General features: G+C 39.5%; 1 protein-coding gene across 3 annotated transcripts in view; it reads right to left on the minus strand.

The window, feature by feature from the left end:
• The window catches only part of LOC122809173 (amyloid-like protein 2), a 1365390-nt gene that overhangs the window by 821206 nt on the left and 519484 nt on the right, over positions 1–24700 (minus strand). For all 3 annotated transcript variants that reach the window (XM_044080467.1, XM_044080466.1, XM_044080465.1), the window contains exon 2: positions 1038–1211. In XM_044080467.1, coding sequence (XP_043936402.1) covers positions 1038–1211 — 174 coding nt within the window. The remainder of the gene's footprint in view (positions 1–1037; positions 1212–24700) is intronic.

Here is a 24700-nt window from a genome sequence, read left to right on the forward strand (position 1 = left end):
ACCCATCCAAGGTAGAGACATCCGCAGGTTCCACAGTTGAAGTAGCATCTCACGGCATACCAGACTCCGAATGGGTCTCAGTAGAGGCCTGCGAATCTGTAGAAGCGGGTATCAGGGGCTGCGAAAGCACCTCACTGAGTACCGGCGAACTGGCAACTAGCTTAACAGTAGCGTCGTCAGCAGTTTTGGACCTATGCAGTCTGTCTCTGTCTTCATCCTTGTGTTTTTTCGGAAGATCGGTAGGCAAATGGCTTATTGAAGCCATTTCGGAGTACAGAGATTGAGAGCGAAAGAATTTAGCTACTAAAATTGCCCAACAACAAATAGTTTGGGCGTTGAACAAGGCACAAAACCAACAGCGAGGGACTTAGTGGCTTCAACAGGTGACGCACTAAGAATGAAAATCTCTGTGAGGTACTTGCTTTCCACAGGCAAGAAATTTATTATTTTTTTCTGACATCGGTTAGAGCAAGAAAAAAGGATCCCCAATAGGGTACTTATCTTTTAGAAGACTTCAGGTCTGAAACTCAGAAAACAAACATTTCAGGAGGCGGCTGACCGACACTTGTGAACTGCTTCTGCTTCGGGCACCACACGGCAAGAAAGACTGATGTAATGGCATTGGCTGCATGTTTTATACCTCCGACGACCTGACGTCATGGAAGAAGTGACAGCATCTGACACAGAAATCCCAAGACTCTGGTATTCAGGCAGACTGAGGGCTACCTGCAGGCAGATAACCCAAATGTGATGACTACAACAGTGAAACATGAAGAACATCCAATATTTAGCAGACATAATCAATCCTTCCTCTGGTTTTGAATGTGGTACATCCTTACTGAGTTAAAGGAAATAGAAAATAAATTATGTGAAGTTAAGATTTACAAGAATGACAAGTAACTCATTCCAATGCTGGACATAAAATGAGTATTTATTTCCATTTCAACACATATAAAATATATTCAAATTATAACTAGTTGTCATTTCAGAACCAGTGCATTAAACAGTCTCCTTCATTATACAACTCTGCACCTCACCTCTTGGCAGTAATTTACTATCTCTTCTTTGGACCCAAAGCAGCTTCGTGTTCCCAAGGCATCAGGCTCCCATTTTCCAGTCTGGATGTTCATGTGCATGTTTGGCTTTCCACAAAACATTGCCACCTGTGGCTCTGCCACGGCAAATCCTGTTCCTGCATTTGCTGCTAATGCCTGTGAATTAAGCAGAATAGTGAAAGAGATATAGTTAGTGCAGAAAGACTATATGAAATGGGAAAAAAGAGTGAAAACTGGGCACATACACAGTAGTATCATTCCTACTTCACCAGGGTATTTTATGATCTCTGACAAGTCTTGGAATTGAAAATGACTCATAAAATGTGCATATGATGCATACCTCCTGGTATTATTACAGTACATCACTCAGTTCACTGAATGTAACAGCATGCAGTTTAAAGTTCAGATTGTCACTCATACTAATACCTGAAGCAAATTTGAACTTTGCTCCAACTACTCAATTCTCTCTCATTGTTAACGGTGTGAAGTTGAATTACCATCTTGATATGACGTATAATGATGCAAAGAAAATGTATGAAACATTGCTACTTTTCAGTTAAGGAGGATGACCAATAAAATAAAAAATGTCACAGACAATTTGGTCTTTAAAACAATCAGGCATCAGACAACCTGGACATGCAAAAAATGAGACACAATTAAAAATTCATCAATAATATTTTGTCCACTCTTCTCCCCATGACCATCCAACTCCAGCCCTACTGATATTTTCATTTCCCTTTTCTAGACATCTAGAACAAAAAAGGAAGAAAAGAAATGGATTAGGCAACAGCTGCTATGCCGCAGGGCTGGATTTCTTTATATATTCAAACTATGCCCTTTTCCAAGTGTGGCAGAATGTGAAAACAAGTAAAAGGATAAAGTTCTTTATAATTATTTTCTAACACATTAGCCAAACAGCCAGCCTTCTTTGTTTTATTAGAGGTGCTAGCAGTGGTTAATAAAGCATGTTTCCAGCCATTTCCATGATGAAAAGGAGAAAACCCAGACTGCATCCCAGATGACCACAAAGAAATTGTAAAAGTGAACCACCTAAGGGAAATCTAAATGCCATGTTGTCTTACAATATTTACAGCAACTGCTGTACTAAAAGTTCTGATATAATTCTCATTTCTCAATGCTAATTTTTTACAGTTAACCAAAGATTATATGGCATTAAATGATAAACAATAATTAATGCTCAAAAATGTGTATTGGCACTTTAAATCTACAATACCCACAAAAATAAGTTTGGATGGCAGTAGCCGTTAAAAAGAAAAGCTTCAACCACCATAATATTCTCTGATTCATTACATGTACAAAACAAATATAACTGTCACCCTGACAGAAGACAAACTTCCACTCTTCCCAAACATATAATAATGCTGCTGCAACAATAATAATAATCATAATAATAATAATTATTATTATAAATTATTATTATTGTTGTTGTTATACTTATTATTATGATTATTATTATTATTATTATTATAAATTATTATTATTGTTGTTGTTATACTTATTATTATGATTATTATTATTATTATTATAAATTATTATTATTATACATTATTATTATTGTTGTTGTTATACTTATTATTATTATGATTATTATTATATTACAATAAAAGTGAAGTTGCAAAATGGTTAAAAGAAATAATTTAAACTTAGCCAGGACATCAGGAGTCTGCCATTGTCCTCATATAAACAACAGGATGTATGTGCAGTCCAGAGTCTTAAGGGGGTGGGGGTGGGGGGCGCAAAGTGCATTCAACATACAGTACTGTGGAAGCATCTTTACTTAGAAGACCAGTCCACACAGTGTACCTTAGGAAGCTGTCATTACTCATGGAAGTCAATAGAAGATGAAGAATCAAGAGTTCAAACATGCAATATTATTACTTAAAAAGTTAAGTAGTTTATTTTTGTTAATTTTAATAGCATTGCAGAATAACATAACCACTCCTGCGTGTATATGGGGAATGCAAGTTTTATCAACAGCTGACTTTGTCTGATTACCCAGGCTTTGTACTTGTGGTAAAGCCACTCCAGCAGTCTGTAAATCTTGCATTACTCATTTCACAGTTATGGATTGTTGCTTAAGTATGCCATGGAAGGGAGTTGATCATTTATAATTTTATTCATGGTGTCTGGCATTATTTGGTCACAAGGCTACAGGGTCATGATTAAACAAGAACCATCACAGTAGTTAAATACATGAATTACTCATGATCTTTTCCATTGTGTATTGCTATTATACAATGGCAATACTGAGAAAAGTACTGTGTTTTGAGTTAACTTGCTGTATAATGCAAACTATCTGAGGCAGCAGGAACAGGTTACAGTTGTAATGCATATGTGGACTTTCACTACTATGGTGACATACTCACAGTACATACAGTGTACATTTGTCCACTTTACATACATACATGTATATAGTATGGACACTTTCAAAGCAAAGAAAGCATGTAGATGCATTACATTCATAATGACATTTATTTATAGGTGGTTACATTTAAACCAATGCAATGTGCCTGTGTTGCTATAGTTTTAAAGGTTTCAGTAGCCATACAGAAACATATTTCTATTTATGAATTGAACTTCTGAACACACAGTTCAACAGAATAATGCAGCAGTTAGCATACCTGCCTCAGAGCATTTGGCTCTCTGGTTCACTTCTTGGATGGGGTGCCTTCTGTCACAGTTCTGCATGACTTCAGTGAGTGTTCTTCATGCCTTCTCTGTCTGCATGGGATTTTGAGTGTGTGTGTGTGTGTGTGTGTGTGTGTGTGTGTGCGTGCGCGCGCGTGTGTGTGTGTGTGTGTGTGTGTGTGTGTGTGTGTGTGTGTGTGTGTGTGTGTGTGTGTGTGTGTGTGTGTGTGTGTGTGTGTGTGTGTGTGTGTGTGTGTGTGTGTGTGTGTGTGTGTGTGTGTGTGTGTGTGTGTGTGTGTGTGTGTGTGTGTGTGTGTGTGTGTGTGTGTGTGTGTGTGTGTGTGTGTGTGTGTGTGTGTGTGTGTGTGTGTGTGTGTGTGTGTGTGTGCGCATGTGTGTGCGCTCACATATTGTAAAGGGTTGCTGCTTCGTTAAGCATGACCTTCTATACCCTGCATTCACTGAATTCCAGGAACAGGCTCTGGCTCTCTTAAGAACCTGTAAATGCGTTTAAGCAGATAATCAGGAAATGAATGAAAAACAAAAGTTCCCCTATACACGCTCGAGGTAAAACTGCTTGAAAGCAAAAATAAAAAAGGCACATGGCATAATGCTGCACGCTGTTTCCCACAGCCAATCATTGCTGCTACGGTTTCGAAGTGTGCACTGGAAACGATTCACTTGTTTAGAGAGATTTTCCTTTATTTGAGTTGGTGCAACCATGGAGTTGAAATATACAAGTTTGGCGGTGTTGGGCTTACTCCCACATCAGGTGGGTACAGGATGGATAAAAATTATTTTGTTCACTCTTTTGACTTTTGAGTATTTATTTTTTTCATCTTTTTGTCACATTGGCAATCAGGAAGTTGGGGTTTAAGTTATACTTGGTTTTACCTCCCAAGTGGGCTCTCTCTCTCTTTCATGTCTATGGAGTACTTTCTATTATATACTTCAACAGTTTTGTATAGAAGTACAGACATTAGGAATTCATTAGAAATTACCATGTTCCAAAATTAGCTTTCTTTTTGCAGGAAAATGTCTGCCTCTTCAGTACTGGTCTTTTGAAGTATGTTCTGAAATGAAACTTATTCATGCAAAAATGTTTTGTTTGTGTCTTTCGGCTTTTCCCAGTTAGGGGTCGCCACAGCGGAACTCCGGTCTGCTAATGATTGGTAGTGAATTTTGACGTACTGGGTTACCAGCCCTGACACACAACCTTCAATGAAGGCACACCACATTCACGTATGCCTCCACACAGAAGACACTCTAGCTGAGAATCAAACGGGACAACATCTTGCTATGAGGCGACAACGCTACCGCGGCACCACCACCGCAGTTAATTTTTCATGCAAAAATGTAGAATGTGTAAAAGAGATTGTAAACTGTTTTCCAGACTGAAAACAGAGGTAGAGCTAAAGGAAAAGAGAAATGAATTTCAAAAATATCATTTTGAAATTCTGAAAAAAGGAAGGTATTTTAAAATCTGAATTTTGAAAACTTGGAAAAGATAAATGTGCTTTAAATGATAAATGGTTCAACATATTAATTTAATTTAGTTTTTTATGAAAATAAAAATGTCAGTAATTACTGTCTTAAAGGAATGTTAAGAACTTTAGCTGCACCATGTTCTGGTAAAGCTAGTTAATCAACACAAGGCAGCTTCTCTGCTTGAATTTTAATTTTAAAAGAATCTGCCTTTTTCCCCTATAGTTATCAAACAAAAGGGGAAAAAATAAAGCATATGATATATGGACTGCTTTTGTCTTGCATGCTGACACATTCATTGGGTGTCATCAGTGGTATATATTACTGCGAAATAACTCCAGCATTCATTGAGACTACATACACACTAATGAGGCTGCAAAGTGAGGGCAATAGATTTAAAATCTGCTATGAACAAATGGTGTTTCAGGAATTCCAATTATTAAACTTGTATTATGACACATATCAGCATGTTATTTAGATTATAATTGTACAAGTCAAATGGATACATAGTCTGTGCAGACTAGAATGTAGAACTGATTTAACAGCTATTAGGAGTACAATTCTTAGTCTAAATATAGTAGCCTTCAGAAGTTCTATTGAGAATCACACCTGACTTTGACATATTTCTTGCATAGTTGACAACTTTTACAAGACCCTGGTTATTACAGTAGTGATAATTAGAATTATGTATGAATCTAACTTGCTTCTTATATTAGCTGACATCTTTCATTTTATGAGACAATAGCTTCTTTTTCATAAAATACTAGGACACAAAACAGAAAATACATAACATGCAGTGTAAAACCATGTGGACTAACCTGTGAAGCCAGAGGTGATGCCAGGTTAAAAGTGAATGATTGTGAAGTGTGCTTATCTAGGCTGAAGCAAGCAAAATGTATTTCTCTTTGTATGTTGTTTTTCTCTTCTGTTTCTGACATGTTGACTTGCAATGAATATGTTACATAACAAACACTTCTGTCTGTCCATCTGTTAAAGGACAGAGTGAGAGGCTAGTTCATAGACAGGATGGCATCTTCTCCTAAGATAATAGATGAGGATGAAACAGCATTGGAATACAACGGTCACTGAATTTTTTTAAGACCCATTTGGGATGCAAGTAAAGAAGAAACAGATGTAAAGGTATTGGGACAAACTCTTACTGGTGTAATGGGTGTGAGACTACCTGGCTATGACCAATATCCGTAGCAACAACGAAGTCACACAAGGACTTTGGCTACATAATTGTGACTTAATGAAATGTTAAGAGGATTACAGAATAAAGTTGCTGTGAGAGCATCCTATCTGTTCAAATTAACTAGTCATTTTAAAGTACAGTACTCCTTGTAGTAGCTAGCTGGGAAACTTAAGAAAGCTTGAGTAAGATTTTTTGTATACATTTTATATACTTATTGTATTTTACTTTAATCTTCTTTGTGCGCCAACCTATATATGTTTTATTTGGTCTTGGTGTTATTTTCCTTACTATTTAAGTAAAACCTGTTTTAATTATTACAAGAGTATTTATGCAAAGTTGCTTAACTGAGAAGAGGGTAACTACTTACATTGAGGAATAACGCACTGTAAGGGTGATGTCTTTGAGACTTTCAGCCAACTACCTGTAAAAGAGATTAAGTGCCACAGTCAGAGCATACCAGGAATTGGAAGTCTCTGACTTTCTTCAGAGTGGTGGCAGTACTACCAGGCCCAGGAAGAAAGCGGTCTGGAACTGGAGGATTCAACAGCCTTCCCTGGAAATTATGTGTATGTGTGTGAATGTGAAAAATAATATGTTGAGTGAAAGGCAGTTACTGTGGATAGAGGAGCATTGGGAGGCATTGGTTCACAGAGAGGGTGGTGTAGCTCTGCAAGTGAACAGTGTGAATCTAATTTGGGTGTGGAGGTTGGAGACCCAGACCCATGACAGTAGCACACTCCCTCTATGCTCTTAGTGCAAGGTTGTTTTGTGGATTATTCATTGAAACAGACCGGATAACAGTATCTTCTTCACATTTAGTGCCACTGTTTGCCACAAGGCCATCTTGACATAAGCATACATTTTACATTTGGTTAGGACAGTAATGGTGTCAGCATGCATTCACAGACTGGGGTTGTGAATCGGTACGGCAACGGAGACCCACTCTGAAATGTCACCTCTAGTTAATAGCACTGCCAAAGAGGACAAATTGCTTGAAGATTATAAAGCAAATATATGATGCAATGGAAAAATTCTCTTTTTGTATATCAGTGTTAAGAAACTGAACCTTCAAGACTCATGCAAGACTTACTCAATAGTGAAATATGTGTATTTTCCTAAGACAGATCTAGAAAAAATGTCTTAGCGTGTGTGTGAGTGCCACTGCAGAGCTTTATTGCAATCGGTTGTGTAAAGCAGAGGAGCATGACTGGTATGTAGTGATTGATTTGGGAAAGGTCCCCATTGATATTTTTGGACCAGAAGAAAAGCTCAAGTTCAATTTATTTGTGAAAGAACATATGTGGCATACAGTTAGGAGTTTCATTTGGACGCACAATGCCTATAAGTGAAAAAAGTGGTGATTATACAGCCATGCTAGTGAACATTCTCTTTCAGAGCACTCCCACCAAATGCTGCCAGAAAATGTAAACTGCAGTCTGTGTAAGCATCATGCATAGCATACATACAGATGAAGGGTCAGGCTCTCCCAACTGGTGGGTCTATAACCTGCTTAGTGAAAAAAAGGCAATCTATTAGGGCAAGTCACTAATGTTTAACAACTGAGGACTTCCATTTGCACCATCAGGTAAATACTATTCTAAACTTATTTAAGATCCAGAGTAATAAAAAATAAATAGGAAGAGCCTCGTGAAATGTTAAACGGTGTTTGTTTCCAGTATGGAAAGCTAATGGTCAAACACATCACTGTATGAAAATTAAAAAAATGGCTGATCTGGGTGAGATCAAATATTTACTAGTATGTTTGTTAATAAGATCATACAAGTTTATGAGGTACTGCAAGCAAACAAATTATAATGCTAGAGAAGTTTCATTGATTCCTGCTGCCTTCCTGCCTCCACTTTGCAGATATTTATGACTGTTTAGCAGTACAATATGTATGCATGCCTGAATTTCAGTCTTCAGTTATCCTAGTTACTGTCCACATGCAATCACTGTGGAACAGCATTTCACATGCCCAATAAGCATACATGTCAGAAATGGCTTAAGAAATTGGATACGTGGTACTAAGCTACTACAGCAGTGAGAACGATGAACATAGTACAGTTGTGTAAATTATACCTACCTTAACAGTAGACCTTCGAATTCCTCACTGCTGCACTAGCCACACCTTATATCCATCTTCCTTTTTCTGTACATAGTTACTTACAGGTTCATAGGTTCATAGGTAGGTACTAGGCTATTGGCCCTAGGGCCTAAATAAGCCTAGCCAAAAAATGTACCCTGGCTTTCGCCACCCAAGAAAACTATTTTCCTGTGCCCCTGTCAAGCAGAGCCACAGAAGTGATCCCTGGGGTGAATTTCCCATTTCCCATCCAATCATCAAGATTTTTCTTGAAGAGTGCTAATGAGGAGCTCTGTTTGACATAGATAGGTAGTCTGTTCCAGAGTATTGGAAGTCTCTGGGACAGGAATCTATCCCTCCAGCATGTTCTGTTTATTGTAGAGACAAGGTTTAGGTCCCTAGAGCATGTAGCTCGGAGGGATTGGGATTTCTTTAAGTGGGGCATGTCCAACAGCTCTGGGTTTGACATAGCTCTGTATGTTAGGCAGAGATCGCCCCTGAGTAGGCGATATGCGATGGAGTAAAGCTGTAGTTTTTTAAGATGGTCTGCGTAGGGCATCTGTTTGAGGCCAGTAATCCTCTTTGTGAGGTATTTCTGTGGTCTTTCCAGTTGTTGTAGATGTCTTGTGAGGTACATACCAAAAGGGGCGTTGTACTCTATAATGGGTCTAATGAGTGATGAGTACAGGGGAACAATGATCTCTTTTTTTCTGGATGAGAATCCTTTTGTGATGAGATGAGCCATGTAGAAGGATTTCCTGACCACTGTGGTGATGTGATTATCAAAGGAGAGACTACGGTCCACCTGTGTCCCAAGGTCTCATCACATTTTTGGCATTAAGTAGACTACCAGCTATGTGTTAGTTCATGGGTACAGAGTTTTTACCAAAGGGGATGACAATACACTTTTTGGCATTGAGCTTCAGGCCATGGCTTTGACACCAGGTATCTGTCTCAGTGAGGCCCTTTTGTAGTTTGTCCACATCGTTAGGAGTTTTTTTGATTATGGCTCCTAGTTTGCAGTCATCTAAAAACTTTGTTAGCCAAAGACTTTCTGTGTTAGCCTGCACTTCAGAGAAGTAGATACCAAACAGGAGAGGACCAGAACTGAACCCTGTGGTACTTCACTTGTCACTGGTCTGAAGTCAGATTTGGAATCTGCTACTTTCACAGTGTGGGTTCTGTCCGTGAGCCAGTTGGCAACCCATCTTGTGACATAGGGATTTATACCTAGTTTAGTGAGCTTATCTATAATTCCAGAGTGGGGGATGGTGTCGAAAGCCTTGGCGTGATCTAGATAAGCTGTGTGAACCATTTTACCCTCATCTATGGCTTTGGTGACTGCTTCAAAGAAGTCAATCAGGTTTAGGAGACATGATCTACCTTTTACAAATCCAAACTGGGTAGGGTCCAGAGTTTGGAGATTACCAATGTCTTTGTTTATGAGTTCCACGATGATACGTTCCATGGCCTTGCAGACCAGGCTCATCAGGCTAATGGAGTGGTAGTTCCTGGGGTCCATCGTGGCTCCCCCTTTGTGGAGTGGGATAACCGTCACGGTGCACCATTCAGTGGGTACAAAGCCTGAGGTGAGGCTATGATTGAACATGGTACTTAGGTAGGGTGCCAGTTCATTCTGTAGTTCATGTAGAACGCAGCCTGGGATATTGTCAGGTCCCATGGATGCTGTGTTCTTGGCTTTGGAGAGTGTGTTTTTTACCTGTGCAGCCATGATTATAGGAACTTTGCATTCTTCCGGTATAAAGATGGGCCCTCTAGGGGGTGAGAGGGGGGTAAAGTTAGCACTGAACCTATCTGCTAGGATGTTGGCAATATCAGTTGGCTCTGTATATTTAGTGCCATTGTGCAGTAACTCAGAGCAGATCTGAGTTTTCCCATTGAGATTCTTGACATAGCTATAGAATGCTTTGTGGCTGTCTTTAGAGTCAGTGGCAATTTTGTTTTCGTAACTAGCTTTGGAGGATTTTATGAGGGATCTCAGCTTCTTACTGAGGTTGACCAGGCAGTTCCTCCAGTCATGGGATTTTACTCTTTTTTGCAACAGTTTCTTTCTTCTGTTGTAGAGTTTGTTTATGGCAGAGGACCACCAGATTGGCTTCCTTTTTTTGGAAGATAACATCTTGGTTCTATTAGGGATAGCATGATCCATGCACTTGTGTAAGTGCTTATAAAGTGCATTTGTGTAGGATTCAGCAGTCATACCTCTATTGTCTGTCTGCATGGGTGTCATGAAGTTTGCCACTTCTGTCTTAAAGGAAAACTCCGGGCTTACAAACATTTTAGCTCAACGGCGAGTCATGCTCTATCCCTGTGAACTAATTCCAGCCATCTACAGCTACGACAATGCACAAACACATTATTACTTCTACATATCTACCTTTCCATAGCACAGGGCAGGAAAGCCCGTCCCCCATTCGTCAGTATCGCATACTTTCATTTCCAATTTGTCTTCCCCTTCGTGATGTACCTTTGACACAGTCAAATCCGTAGTTCCCTCTAGTGCAAATTCTCCCAGACTGTGACGTAGACTTTTATGCCGGCCAGCCCATTATCAGGTACTATAAACTGCTGCATAACTTGTTGAGGAACTCTTTTATGACCTCTGTTTCCCACCGGAATAAAAACTTGACTGGAGCAAGTTAGTCCTTGTGTGCAGCTGCAGGCAACATTCCTGGACGGTGAACTCAGTACCAACTATTTTTCGGTAAGTTTGCTCAGTTCTTCATCCTGCCCATATAGAATAATACACTCATTTGTCTGTTTTTTTTTCTGCTCTTTCTGTACTAACTCGTTGTCCGTGCTTTTTTCACATTTACCGTGCTGTGTATGGTAGCTTCTGACTGCACATGTGTGAGTGAATGCGTGCCTGAATATAGTAAGTAAGAATGAAAGTGCTGATTGCAAAGTTGAGAGTGAATGAGCCATGCAAGTGTGTGTGTGTCTGTGTGTGTGCGAATGCTTAACAGACTGTTTGCATGTGTGATCGTGTGGGCATGCATATCTAATAATCCGGAAACCCATGCAGCCAATGTTTTTCCCACCGTAAAACAGAAACGCATCCAAGTAAATGGAGTGCATTGTTAATGTGTGTGCTGCTGTCTGTGTGTTAGTGAATGCTGTGTGTGTGAAGGCAGAGGAGTCCGTTGGTTTGTGTGATTGCCTGTGGGTGCCAGAGAGGAGAGATGCAAGTCGGCAATTCATGATGCTTAAAAATCTGCAGTACTTCTGAATGGAAAATGTGCTGTGTAGTAGCTTTGGAAAAGAGGTCAGCTTTTAAGTATTTAGTTATGTTATAGGGCTTCTTAGACAGACCACTTGGTTGGTGTATAGATATCTCGACATGCCTGCAACATTTGGATTGTAATTTACTTTTAACTGCGTGATTTACACTCACATTTCTAAGACAGTTTCAGAGTGTCATTTGGCAATGGGAGCTTGGGCAAGAAGGCGAAATGCTGGAGTAGAAGAGTTGGATATTCCTTCTAATTCGGTTTACAGATATCCTTCCAAATCCAGTAAATCCAGCTCCTCTTTTTCCTTGCATCTGTAATGGATGCATTGCAGCTCTGACTAGATAGTTATTAACAACATTGCTGTGAAATGAGTGAATCTGTGTTGTTATTACAGTAATGTGGAAAGTTTTTACACTGCAAAGTAAGTGAAGGCTTGACTAGAAATGGTTGTGTGTTTCCGTGCACGTTCAATGTATAACGCTGTAACTTTAAGAATGCCCACCTGAACATCATCTGTACTCTGTTTTTGCGTATGTGTTGTAACTATTGGACTGTGCCTAAGCAAACCAAAGAGCTGGTGAAGGTTCCTGATCGGTAGGTCTGAAACTTAAGAAGGCAGCTTTTCAGACGTTCTGTGACCATGTAAAACATTGGTGTCCTGGGAATCCTGGTGCACATCTGCAGTGGAAATGGGACGTTTTGCACGTTTTGAGTGTCTGAGGGTAGTTTGCTGGGCACTTAGTTTCTAAATATATGTTACTACAGTAGTCAAAGCCTCTACGAGTCTTGTCATTTCATAGGTTTGTTTAGTTCTTTGTTAAGCTAATATAACTCTCTTTTTATTCTTGTCTCTGCAGAGAGTGAAGTATATATAGAATTATGGCAAGGGTAATTGCAACTCCACTACTGTTTTTGATGTAGAGAATTTTTTTAGCTGTATTTTTGTAACAGGCTGGCTCAGCATCTGGAGAATATGGCAATTTCTTTGGTTGTTTTTTGGCTGGTCTGTTGGGTATGGTGTCCTTTATACTGGCTTAGTTATGTATGTGGGTGTAGTTATAGTATGGTAGAATCAGGAGACTTCCTTTTATGGTTCAGATGATGCATGCATTGTTTGTGGACACTGTTGCATATTTCTGTAAGCAATTGTTAAAGAATACTGTACGGAGAAATAAGTTGTTTAGTAAGAGTATCAGTCAGTGTTTTTGTACATGTAAGTTTGGGTAGTGATTAATACTATACTTCTCAGATAATTGTGATTTACAATGACAAAATCTAAGAAAATTTTAGTATGGGCTTACCTTTGCTAGAAGATTATTATATACAGAAGTAAAAAAGGAAAAGAAAAATCTTAATTATATTAATAGTAGATAGAACTTCAGCCACTCGGTTATTTTTCACCAAAGGTAATAGATGTATCATTCTTTTTAATTGCATTAATTTCCAGATACGTAATGAGGGAGTGCTTTTTGTGCGTGGTGTGTGTGTCTCCGTGTGTGCGTATGCAGCATGGTTATTCTCAGCGATCATTTCATATGTCACTATGCAAAAGGCTTTGCAGATAATTATTGATGTTCTGAGCTGTATGCTATAGAGTGAATCTGTGCTTTCAAATATAAATGAAAACTTACTGCCACAAAGCTTGCCACCCCTGCATCTTGGATCATTGAAAATAACTTTTTGTAATGGATTAGCAAGTAGTCAGGTTGTAACATACTTCTATATTTCCCTATTTTTTTTCTTAACTAGCGGTGGTCTGCTGCATTGGTGTTGCCGCTAACTTGGTTTATTTTCAGTTTGTTTGTGATTTTCCTAGTTTCGTTTTTTCTTAACAGTAGCCTGGAAACTGACAAGTCATCCTCTCTCTTAGGGTTATAATTCATGCTAGCCTCGAGTGACTGTCAGTCACCTGATTACTGTTTAGTGTATAGTTGAAAAGTTGAGGTACTTTGATTTTAGAAGTCTTGTGCAAACTGAACCGGAAAAGCTTTAATGTTTTAATAATGTCACCAAAAGACTGTTGCCTTAAACTTGAAAACATTTGTACGTCATTTTACTATGCAACACTTATACTTATGGGTTTCTCCAAACTTTGAGCAATAAGACTCTTTATAATGGCTATGCACTAAACCAAAATATCACTAAGATAAAACCATAACAGCATATGTGAGGGCATTGCATCATATAGGGAGTTCAAAACAAGATATTTGCTGAAAAGTGGTTAGTAGGGCTGGAACGGCCATAGGCCTGACTGCCATGATTTATATCATGCAGCTTGTTTTTTCTGGTATCTGTAATGTCACTTTTTTAAATCTTACTAATGCAGCTGCGGTGGTAGTGCTGCGGTAGCGTTGTCACCTCACAGTAAGACATTGTCCTGTTATATTCTCAGCTAGAGCATCTTCTGTGTGGAGACATGCATGAAAGGGCGTACCTTCATTGAAGGTTGTGCGTCAGGGCCAGCAACTCGGCATGTAAAAATCTACTGCCAATCATTAGCAGACTGGAGTTCCGCTCTGGCGACCCCTAACCGGGAAAAGCCGAAAGATACAACAACAACAACTAACGCAGCTGCTATGTCATAGGTTCTGTTTTTCATAGTATTTATGACTTTTTAGTTTGGAGCTTTTGTCACAGGGCCTTCACTGAAAAGGGGGGTGGCAAAAGCCTTGGCCAGTATTTGAAAGCCTAAGGGTGATAGGTGCAAGCCATCTCTAGTGAAGCAGCGTGGCTTGTCGAGCATGTCATCCCAGGCAGACAGACACTGGATACCCTTTGAATGACATCAGAAACTTAGCCAATTGTTGAAATCAAGAATCTTTTCTTTATACCATGGTACCATTCTTGGTGAGGGCAGGATGCTACTCAGGGTCAGGACATACCAGCCTGGGCTAAGTGATCAGAGAGCTCTTCCATATCTCTTCATGTAGTCCAGGGAGGTACAGCTCAGGTCATTCACACCAACATGAACAATGAGAGAGTCATATTTGTACTTGTTCTGGAGTGACCTGAGTGCTTGTGTTATGTGGCGGATCCTGGCACCTGACAGGCAGCTAACAGTAACCTTCTCCTTATTCAGCCTAGTGAGTGGGACGTCAGTGTGCCTGACTATAGAGTCATCTATTACTAGTATGTTGGGTATGTTATTTTGCCTGTGATTGCATGGCACACTGGTTTTGTGAAGTATGTGCTTCATGATTTGTGTTGGGTGGTGGAGGTTGCTTGGATGTTTGCTTTGGAGGTCTCTGTTCCTTTTGCAGATTTTTATTTAGAGCCTCCAAGTATGTTTTCACGTATTTGTGTGTTTTTTTGCCGGTGCTGGTTTAATGGGTCTATGTGAGACTGGTGGTGTGAAGCAAGTATTTCCCTTCTTCTCTTGACTGTCTGATCCAGTCTTGGGTTGAGAGAGCTTAGCCTCCAGTTTGACTGTATAATTGCATCTCTCGCATGTATTAGTGTTTGGTGTAAGGAGGAGAGGGCTGTCTGTGTAAATGAGGCAGTTGTAACATTGACTCAAAATGCCCAGATACACCAGTTGGACCGGAGAGTACACCTGAATCTGCCCTTTGGATATGCCTGGATAGGTACAGTGAACTGTTTTACTGGATGGCTGGTAAGGTCGAATAGAGAGCCTTGTCCTTCTGTACTGTACAGGAGGGTCTAGTGCTAGGGTTTATAAGTGCTTGCTATGAGGTTTTCGAATACTGGCCAAGGCTCTTGCCACCCGCATAGTGCCATTTTAGGCAAGGGTCAAAAGACAAGCCCACCTCCGTAAATAGCATAAGTAACAAAAAAATTAGGGTAATGCTACTCAATGCCAGAAGTCTAAACCACAAGTTGCACTCATGTCTCATTAGCCAAACACAACATTGAGTCAAACCAACAAAATTCTATCTCATGTAGAAATTAAAATGTCAGTAATGTTATGCAAATATTGAACGTAACAACTGTTTATTTATATACTCCTTATCACTTTCTACAATGCCATGTCTTTGTTACAGCGATGTCATCTTAGTCTGGTAAGCATTTTTACATATGATCATAGGTGGTTACTAGGCTAATAGCCCCAGGGCCCGTACAAGTCTAGCCCAGTTAAACCTGTGTTCCCAAGGGTGTCTGGTTCAAGTGGACACTAAAATCAGCATCTGTTGCCCCTGTCAAAGAGGGACACAGGTGGAACCCCAAGGGTGAATTTCCAGTTATGATCCAGTTGTCTAAATTAAGCTTAAATAGGACCAATGAGGTGCTTTAACATGAATAGGAGGCTTGTTCCAAAGGTGGGGCAACCTCTGTGAGACCTAGCTGTCTCTCCAGCAAGTTATGCTGATGTCGCATACCAGGTTAAGATCCTTTGGGCGAGTGACCAATGTGTCATTTCACTTGCAAATGTGCAGCATTTCCATTAAACCTGGGTCAGACATTGCTCTATATGCAAGGCACAGGTTGCCTCTTAGCAGTCTGTAACAAAACAGAGTAAAGTGGCAATTATTTCTGTCTGTCTGCATAAGACAGATCTTGAAGACTCAAAATTTTCTTTGTAAGGAGCGGTTTTGGTAGCTCCAATTGCTGCAGATGTTTGGAAAGGAACATGCCCAAGGGAGCATTGTACTCTTATTATTGGCTTGATGAGGGAAAAGTACAAGGGGGTTATAACACCTTTTTTTTACTGGAGGCAATGCCCTTACTTATGAGATGAGCAATATAAAATGTCCTTCTTACCATTGTGGAGGCATGGTGATCGAAGTTGAGGTTGATGTTGACTTTTGTGCCCAGATCTCTCACCACTGACTGTGTGCTTACTGTATTGTTATTGATGTGGTAGTTTGCAGGAACATCACCCTTGCCGAAGGTGGTGGTGATGCATTTTTTGGCATTAAGTTTAAGACCATGACTTTGGCACCACTCATTTAGTCTGTGCAAGACTTTCTCGAAGGATGTTGACAATTGCTAGCAGTTTCAGTGATCACTTCCAGATTTCAAAAATGACCCTCTCTATGAAGAACTTACTCCCTAACTCACTAAATTTCATAGTCCAGGCTACTCCATTGTATACCATAATTATTGCAAATTAAGATAGTGTGATTTATTAAATTGCTATGAGAATATTTCCACATACCACCCTGAAATATATGTTATGAGTGCACATTAATGGCACATAGAAATTTTCCATGTAATAATTATGCCCTCTCAGCACAGAACCTGTTTTCTTGGAATCCTGATAGGTTGAAGGCCCTGGACAACCAGTCAGTATTTCTAGGCATAGAAAGCCCACTTTATAGCTTGGCACTGTCTCTCGATAGCAGAATATTTCCTCACTGCATTACTCAGTTTTGCTCTGATGTAGAACATTGTTAACTCATTAACTAGAAGGGTATAAAGTAATATAATTGAAAATTCAAATAATCTCTTAGAATATATAAAACTTATTCATTTACTGTAGAAACTGCCAAATTGGATTACTGGACGGGTATACACTTAGCAGATGTATCAGCACATCATAATAATAGCATTATTTTATTTTATTTACATTTGTTGATCGTGAGTGTCCGACTGGACGTAGGTCCATTTTCAGCGGTGGCCCACAGAGAAAATATCCACAGTTAAAATATACAGAGAATAGTTACATTGGATTTACATAGCAATGAACAATCTGATCAACATAGCAATTAACAAGTACATAGTTGCAGATGAAGAACAAAGTACATCAGTACACAACTAGAATCTTTACCTGTGAAGTACTTAACAGACAACAACAATTGTTACATTAAGTTCCTGCTCTATAATAAGTAGTTAGGCTTATGACCATCTGTGTTTGCAACAATCAAGGTAGTTAGTGGGGTGGAAAGAAAGGTAGTGGGTGGTTGGGGTGGGTGATATTAGAGGTGGAGTTGCAAGGGCACAGCTAGCATATGTGGGTGCATGATGGTATGGAGGTAATTGTGGTTGGCAGGGAGTTCCCTAATTTGGCTATGGCGCAAGGGAATAGTGCTTCTCCAGAAGAGTTATTAGCTTTAGTGACCTGTAAGTGATTTTTCTTGCTGGATCTTAGTGGTCTGGTGGTGCAATAGTGTCGGAATAGATTATGGAGGGATGGGACTTTTAGTGGATGGTTTACTAGTTTGTGGGCGAGTGTGAGCTGATACCATTGAAGGTGGTGAGGGAGTTCAAGCCAGCCCAGTTCAGCAAGTGAGAGACAATGGTGACTACAGTGGAATGGCCATCTGACGAATTAGGTGATTTTGTTGTAGCAGGTCTCTAGCTTGCTTAGATCATATTGCCTTAGGTTGGTATATATTGGTAGGGTGGAGATAAGGTGAGAATTTACTACCAAAATCTTTGCTGCTTTGGTGAGTAGTTGCTTATTTCTGTGTAATGCTCCTATTTTTTTGGACTTTTTTTATGGACATGGATATGGTATTTTTTTTTTGTTTTGTCTTTCGTCTTTTTCCTGGTAAAGGATTGCCACAGCGGAACTCCAGTCCGCTAATGATTGGCAGTAGATTTTTATGAAACTCCGAGGTGCCAGCTCAATGCCCAACCTTCAATGAAGGCATGTCCATTTATGCATGCATGTCTTTCGAACGCTAACCAACCGCGGGGAGGACATGCAGACTCCACACAGAAGGCACTCCCAAGCCAAGCTGAGAATTGAATGGGAGAACCTCGTGCTGTGAAGTAACAATGCTACCGCCGTATCAGTCATGGATATGTGAATATCAAATTGTAGTTCATTGTCTATTTCCACTACAAGCAATTTGGTGTGTCCTGTTGGGTGTATAGTGGAGTTGTCTTTTGCTGTGATGTTAAAGTGAGTGTTGTTTTGAGTATGTTTGGTGGGTTGGAAGATGAGTAGCTTAGTTTTGTTTGGGTTGAGTATTAATTGGCCATTGGATAACCAAGTTTCAACAGAGGAAAAGGCTTCCAATGTGCCTTCTTGCAGTTTGGGTAGGGACTGGGATGAGCAGATGATGGTTGAGTCATCTGCGTATTGTATGAGTGTGCCATGTTTCGTGGCAGAGGCTAGATTATTGGTGCAAAGACAGAAGAGTAGGGGTCCAAGGATGTATCCTTGGGGAACCCCGATAGAGACAGGTAGTTGGGGAGATGTGTCATTCTGCCATACAATGGATTGTTTGCGGTCAAACAGGTAACTGAAACCAGTTGGTTACCGATTGAGAGAAGGATAGGTTATTGCGGACAGAGATGAGTTGTTTGTGTGGGACCATGTCAAATGCTTTAGATAGGTCTAGGAAAGTAGCAGAGGAGAGATAGGCATTGTTTTTATGCTGATGGATAGTGTTAGTAAAGGTGAATAAGGCAGTGGTGGTGCTATGGTTTGGTCGGAAAGCATGCTGAGTATTGGACAATGGAGGTAGCTAGTAAGGAGGAACTTTGAGACAAAAGAGTGAATGTTCTGTGACCTACTATACAGAGGCACAGTCAACTAATCTAAAAGGGTGGCGAAAGCCAAACACACTTTGGCTTGGCTTATAAATGCCCTAGGGCAGATAGCCTAGTATCACCCTATGAACCTATGAACTCTTGCACAATCACTGAGAAGACATTAATTGTTAGACATGAGCCTGAGTAGCAAGTGGGTGGTGACATGGCACAGGAATCACAATGTTCAAAATCCTGTGTGGCAGTTATGCCCTCCTAACAGCGTTTATAGTCCAAACCTTTGTACAGTGTGTTCCCTGTCACTTGTGCAGATGATGATAGCTAGTACCCTTGACACACTGTAACTTGTGTGAACATGTACTAGTGTCTGATGCACAGTATGAGACAGCGTAACATTATGCAGCAGTCACCAATTTGATGGCAAAGGGGTCTGTGTGATGTGATACATGTATTTAATGTATTTTAGGTATCCTTAAGGAATTTGTAGGGCCTACACACATTTACACAAAGGGGAGAGCGCTATGACATGTGCTTTTGGATCTCAGATGGCAATATTTAGGAGAACTTGGAGTAAGATGTGCAATATTGCCGAAAGGGCAGACAGCACTGCCTGGTACAGTGACTTGTAATAACTTCGACAGGAAAATTATGGAGTCAAAATTGTCAGTCTGTACTCATGACACTGATAGTAGTATTACTCCGGTGTGCTTACTGCCTGACTTGACAAGTTTAGTTAGTACAACTGCAAATTGGATGCTGCAATCCTTATTTGAGTGAAGGGTGTAAACCCTCTTACGTGGTGTTTTCTGCAAACTGCACATGTCTCTTTTGTTGTTTTAAAGAGACCCAAGTCAAATTAGTAATGTGAAAAATATGAATAACTGTGTTTGGCTGAGTAGTGTCTACTGCCAATTAACAGCTCGATATATGACCAGTGGGACAGTAAGATTTGAAATATGCACAAAGAAAGGCAGGGAGGGCCTCAAAGTAAAATTACTAATATGGATAAAGGACTAAAGGATTGCTAAATAGCTTGAGCTGAATTAGAGAAGATCATATTAAGCTCCCAAATGCCTCAGTTATATACATTATGCAAGTGATACATACATGCACAAAATAATTAGTAGTCCCCCCCCCACCAAAAAAAAATCACTGCATGGAGTATAGAAAACAGTGAGTTTTCAGTACATAATTTTACTGTGCCAGCATTATAGACACAGGTTTGCTATCTACTGTTTTACAGTCCTTCAAAATGTGTGGAGATGATGAAAATGTCGTGTAAAATACAAAAACAACATGTCACTATGCTAATGTTCCTCAAAGAGATTGTAAAACAAACATAAGTTAGCATAATAATGTCTTGTCGAAATATGGAGAAAATAAAAAAAAGTGTACACAATGAAATAATCAAAAATTATCCTCAACTGTTTTACGAAATTTAATTTGAAATTGTTTACATAAATCTTTCTGCTGCTGCCTAACAAATGATTCTGCAGGCAGAGGGGAAGACATTTGAAATGGAACTCCCTTCCTTTCTATTGTGAGCTATCAGTTGCAGTGACAGTTTTCACACCTCTGCAGTAGTGCGGGAGGAGGGGACTGTCAATTCATGCTGGACTACAAAAGAACACTTGGAACAAAGGCATCCAGTTTAGCTACAACTCTGTCTGCTGCTAGATAACTTCAAATTATACTGTAAAGCAAGCTCTGATCTAAACATAAATGAGGGTGATTAGCAACAGAAAAGAAGCAGGCCGAATACAAACTGACAATGAGTCACATATTTCCCATTATATGTCAATGACATGGGAATTCACAGTCACTTCCTTATGTCTGGCATGAGTCACAGAAAGGAGACTTGAAATGCTTTATGGGAAAGAGAAAGGCTTGAATGAGAAGTAGATCACGTTGATATAGCAAGCCTCATCAGTAGCCATGTTGTGGTAAACAGGCTAAAATTACAAATAAAGCACTTAGAGTCAATTTTAGGTGTTAAAATAGGTCTGGAAACAAAGACAGGCTGAAAAAAACATATTTTTTTTAGTTCTAGCCCGGAGTTTTCCTTTAAGAAGTGTGAAGTTGGCTTTGGAGAAGTTTTTTACGATGGTTTCCCTAATTGGGGGTGGGATATGGATGTCTAGGCTGATTAGCTTGTGGTCGGATCTGACCAACGAGGAATTGACCTCTGGTGTGGAACACTGGTTTCCCATGTTGGTAATGACCAGGTCCAGGATATTGCTGCCCCTGGTGAGGATGTGAATAAGTTGATCCAAGGCGTTGGAATTTATGAATTCTAGAAAACAACACCCTAATACTTTCCAGTGTATCAAGAAATGAGGAGTGGGAATCCTGGGGCATGGAGGGGGGTCTGTAGCAAGCTATAATTTGGATTGCGGTCTTGCCCAGAGTTAGTTGCACTTGGATAATCTCGGATGCATTATGCTGTGCAACTAGCCTGGAGGTGTGGATATCCTTAATGAATATGGACACGCCTCCGCCTTTAGTGCTTCATTCTGGGTTAGGTGGCCAAAAGGTGTGATATGAATTGTAGCCTGGTAATGCAGGGGTGCTCTCTGGAGCTTTGAACCAGGTCTCTGTCACTGCACAGATGTCAATGTTCTCCATTTTAAGGAGTGCCTCAAGTGAGTGCATTTTGAGGTTTAGACTTCTAGCATTGAGTAGCATTACCCCCAGATTTTGCTTGCTTGTACCTGTTACGGTGGTGAACTTTTTGAGATAAAAGTTATGTGTTCCTGACGTTTTGGGGTTTCAGGATGAGTAGGTTCTCTTTCCCTTTTACGGAACAAGAAATTCAGCAGCCTGGGCACATGTTTGAAGGAGAGCCAGAGACATTTGAAAACTGGTTGGCTGTTATATCCTGGGTAGGATGTAGCCCAAATAGATACGGGCTACTGTTAGGGTTACCACCTGTCCCACTTTGCGAAGGACAGTCCCTCTTTGGGCAGTCGTGTCCTGACATGTAATTGTCAACATGGCAAATGTCCTGAGATTTTAGGACAAACATATTTCTTATATTTTATGTGATAGTTGCATTAAACAGTTAATCCTGTATCTAAAATACCTGACTGTTATGAGAAACAGACTAAGCAACTAAAATGCTACAGGAATATGCTTTTCTATAGGCAAAACAGTTATGTTCGGTCCTTTATACTGGCCGTGGGTATGTGTCGGCCTGTACAGTCTGATGTCTGTACCAAACATGTCCCACTTTGGCCATTTGTAAGGGTGGCAACCCTAGCTTCTGTAGCTGTGAGACTGAGGAACATTTGCATTCTCAGAATTTTAGCTCAGACAAAAGTACCCCAAGCAGGAAATCTGCAGGTGTCAAGAGGTGTGAAATTCCACTCAGGCTAGGTTTTAATGAGTTACAGCTCAGCAAATATAAAATTAGGTTACATAAAAAGAAATTGAAGGGACTAGCAATCTAAAACTTATGAAGGCTAAAGCTGGAGAACCAGTTTATAGGGAAATAAATCTTTAGTTTGAAATAATTATTCACAATGCATACTAACAATGGTGAGGAAATAGCAAAACTGCATTCTTCTAAACATAGCATGAATTTATATCAAGTATGGAGGCATGTAACTTCACTTCATACTGAGATGGAGATTACAGCATTTCTTGAGAATGAAATACACTCAGAATATAAAACCAGTGATTACTACTTGCTAAAGAAGTTTTAGCTTCTGTATAAGCAGTGTATATCGCCTAAACACGAAGTATGAAAGCATTAGTAATACTCAAATCTGTACATGTTTGATGTACTAAGTTAGAAAAAAATCAATGTTTTTTTAATTTTTGTAATGGGAGTGTGACAAATGACTGGGTGGTCAGCAGTGTATTAACCCTATACATCCCTAGAGCAATACATATCACTCTGAAGCAAAAAAACAAATCACCTTACACTCCTCAGGGTTGTCAGAGCTGAAGACAGGGAATAAAGGTAGTAAAGCATTCAAGTGGAAAAGAAAGATTACAGAGTTAGAGGGAGATCGTATTTCTGTTTTATTGGAATCTATAACTGCCTATCCTGCAGAATGTTCTCTGCTTGCAAACACATTGCTTAGTGATCTTAAAAAAAAAACTGTATTCAACAGGCTTTGCGAAGAAAAGTTGTGTTGACTACTGCTGAGGAAAAAAGGAAGTAACATTTGAAGGTGGTGGCAGGACATCTGTGCACTGTACCCACCCCTTAATGACAATGCCATCTTTTCTGAAATGCAAAAGCAATTCTTCTAGTTGGAAACAGTCTAAACAGCTGACAAGTGTCTGGCTTATGATGAAAGATAGCAAAATAGATGTGTAGCAGGGAAAATATTAAATAATGTGAATAAGAAAGAGCACTTAAATAAAAAAAATAATGTTAAGATATGATGCCATAATCAAAACTGAAAGACTTAATCTGCAATCAGGTAAGGAAAGGTGATTAAGAGGCTGGAACTACATCTTCTGTATCGCCCCTTACAGTTTGACCTTTTTTAAAAAATTAAGAGAGTTCAAGTGACAGATGTGCTAACTTAGCCAGAGGGTTGAAGCAGCTTGTGATTAGGGGGATATAAAAGAAAGCAGCACTTGGAAATAACATTGGCATTCCTTTGAACAACTGACTTGAATATTAAATACCCTACCTGGCTTTTTAACTTGATTTCAAAGATTTTTACTCACTCATACTCTTAAGACGTTCCTGAGGACTGTTTCACTGAGAAGGTTTGTTCTCTCAATTATCTGACAGTGTCTGGAGCATGTTCTATTAACAGAATGTTTTCATTTCACTAAAAAAATTACCATTTTTCCTTAGAGTTTTATGCTGTGGGATATGTATTTAAGTCTCTGAGGGTAGCTAGTTTTAAAATGATGATTTGTGACTGATTCCTATTTCAGTTTGTCATGTGTTCGATAGTACTGTTTACTTTCACCGTACATTTCCAGACCAGCTGTGTTTATGCTTACGGTTCATCTGTATTACTAACTTACTTGCTTCTTACTGGGGTCTCTAGAATTCCCTCTTTCACCAGAGTAATTTCTGTCTTCACATCTCTCATCATCATCATCATTCCATTCTCTGAAAATGTTGAATAATGAGCGCCAAGCAATCATTTCTACTGGTATGCTAACAACAAGAAGTTGCATATGAATGTCAGCAGAGAACAGTTCTTTTTTGTTTCATATATAGGCATGCTTGCTGCTGTTTATTTATTTAAATAATAAATTTAAATAAATAAATAAATAAAATAAATCAGTGCTGAGAGATACCTAGAACTATGCTATACTGCAATAGAAGCTCTGAAAGTACGATTTTGCTGGGCACATTTTTTCTTGGTTACTTTCTAAGTGTATTTGCTAAAACGTTTTTAATAATATAATTTTTTAAATCATTTAAGTATGCATGCGGTTAAGCAGGAAAAGAACTGCGCTGTTTGGTTTTCTTGATGCTGGATATCCCTTACTTACTAAGAAGGGAGGGGTCCTTGAAGTAGCTATGCAAATCCACTGCTCTGATTTCTTCTATATAAATTTATGCACTTTGATCACTTTTTGTATATAGTTTAGGGTATTA

The sequence above is a fragment of the Protopterus annectens genome, chromosome 8.part0 (genome assembly GCF_019279795.1).
Source record: "Protopterus annectens isolate FY-2018-M chromosome 8.part0, PAN1.0, whole genome shotgun sequence".
Classification (NCBI taxonomy): domain Eukaryota; kingdom Metazoa; phylum Chordata; order Ceratodontiformes; family Protopteridae; genus Protopterus; species Protopterus annectens.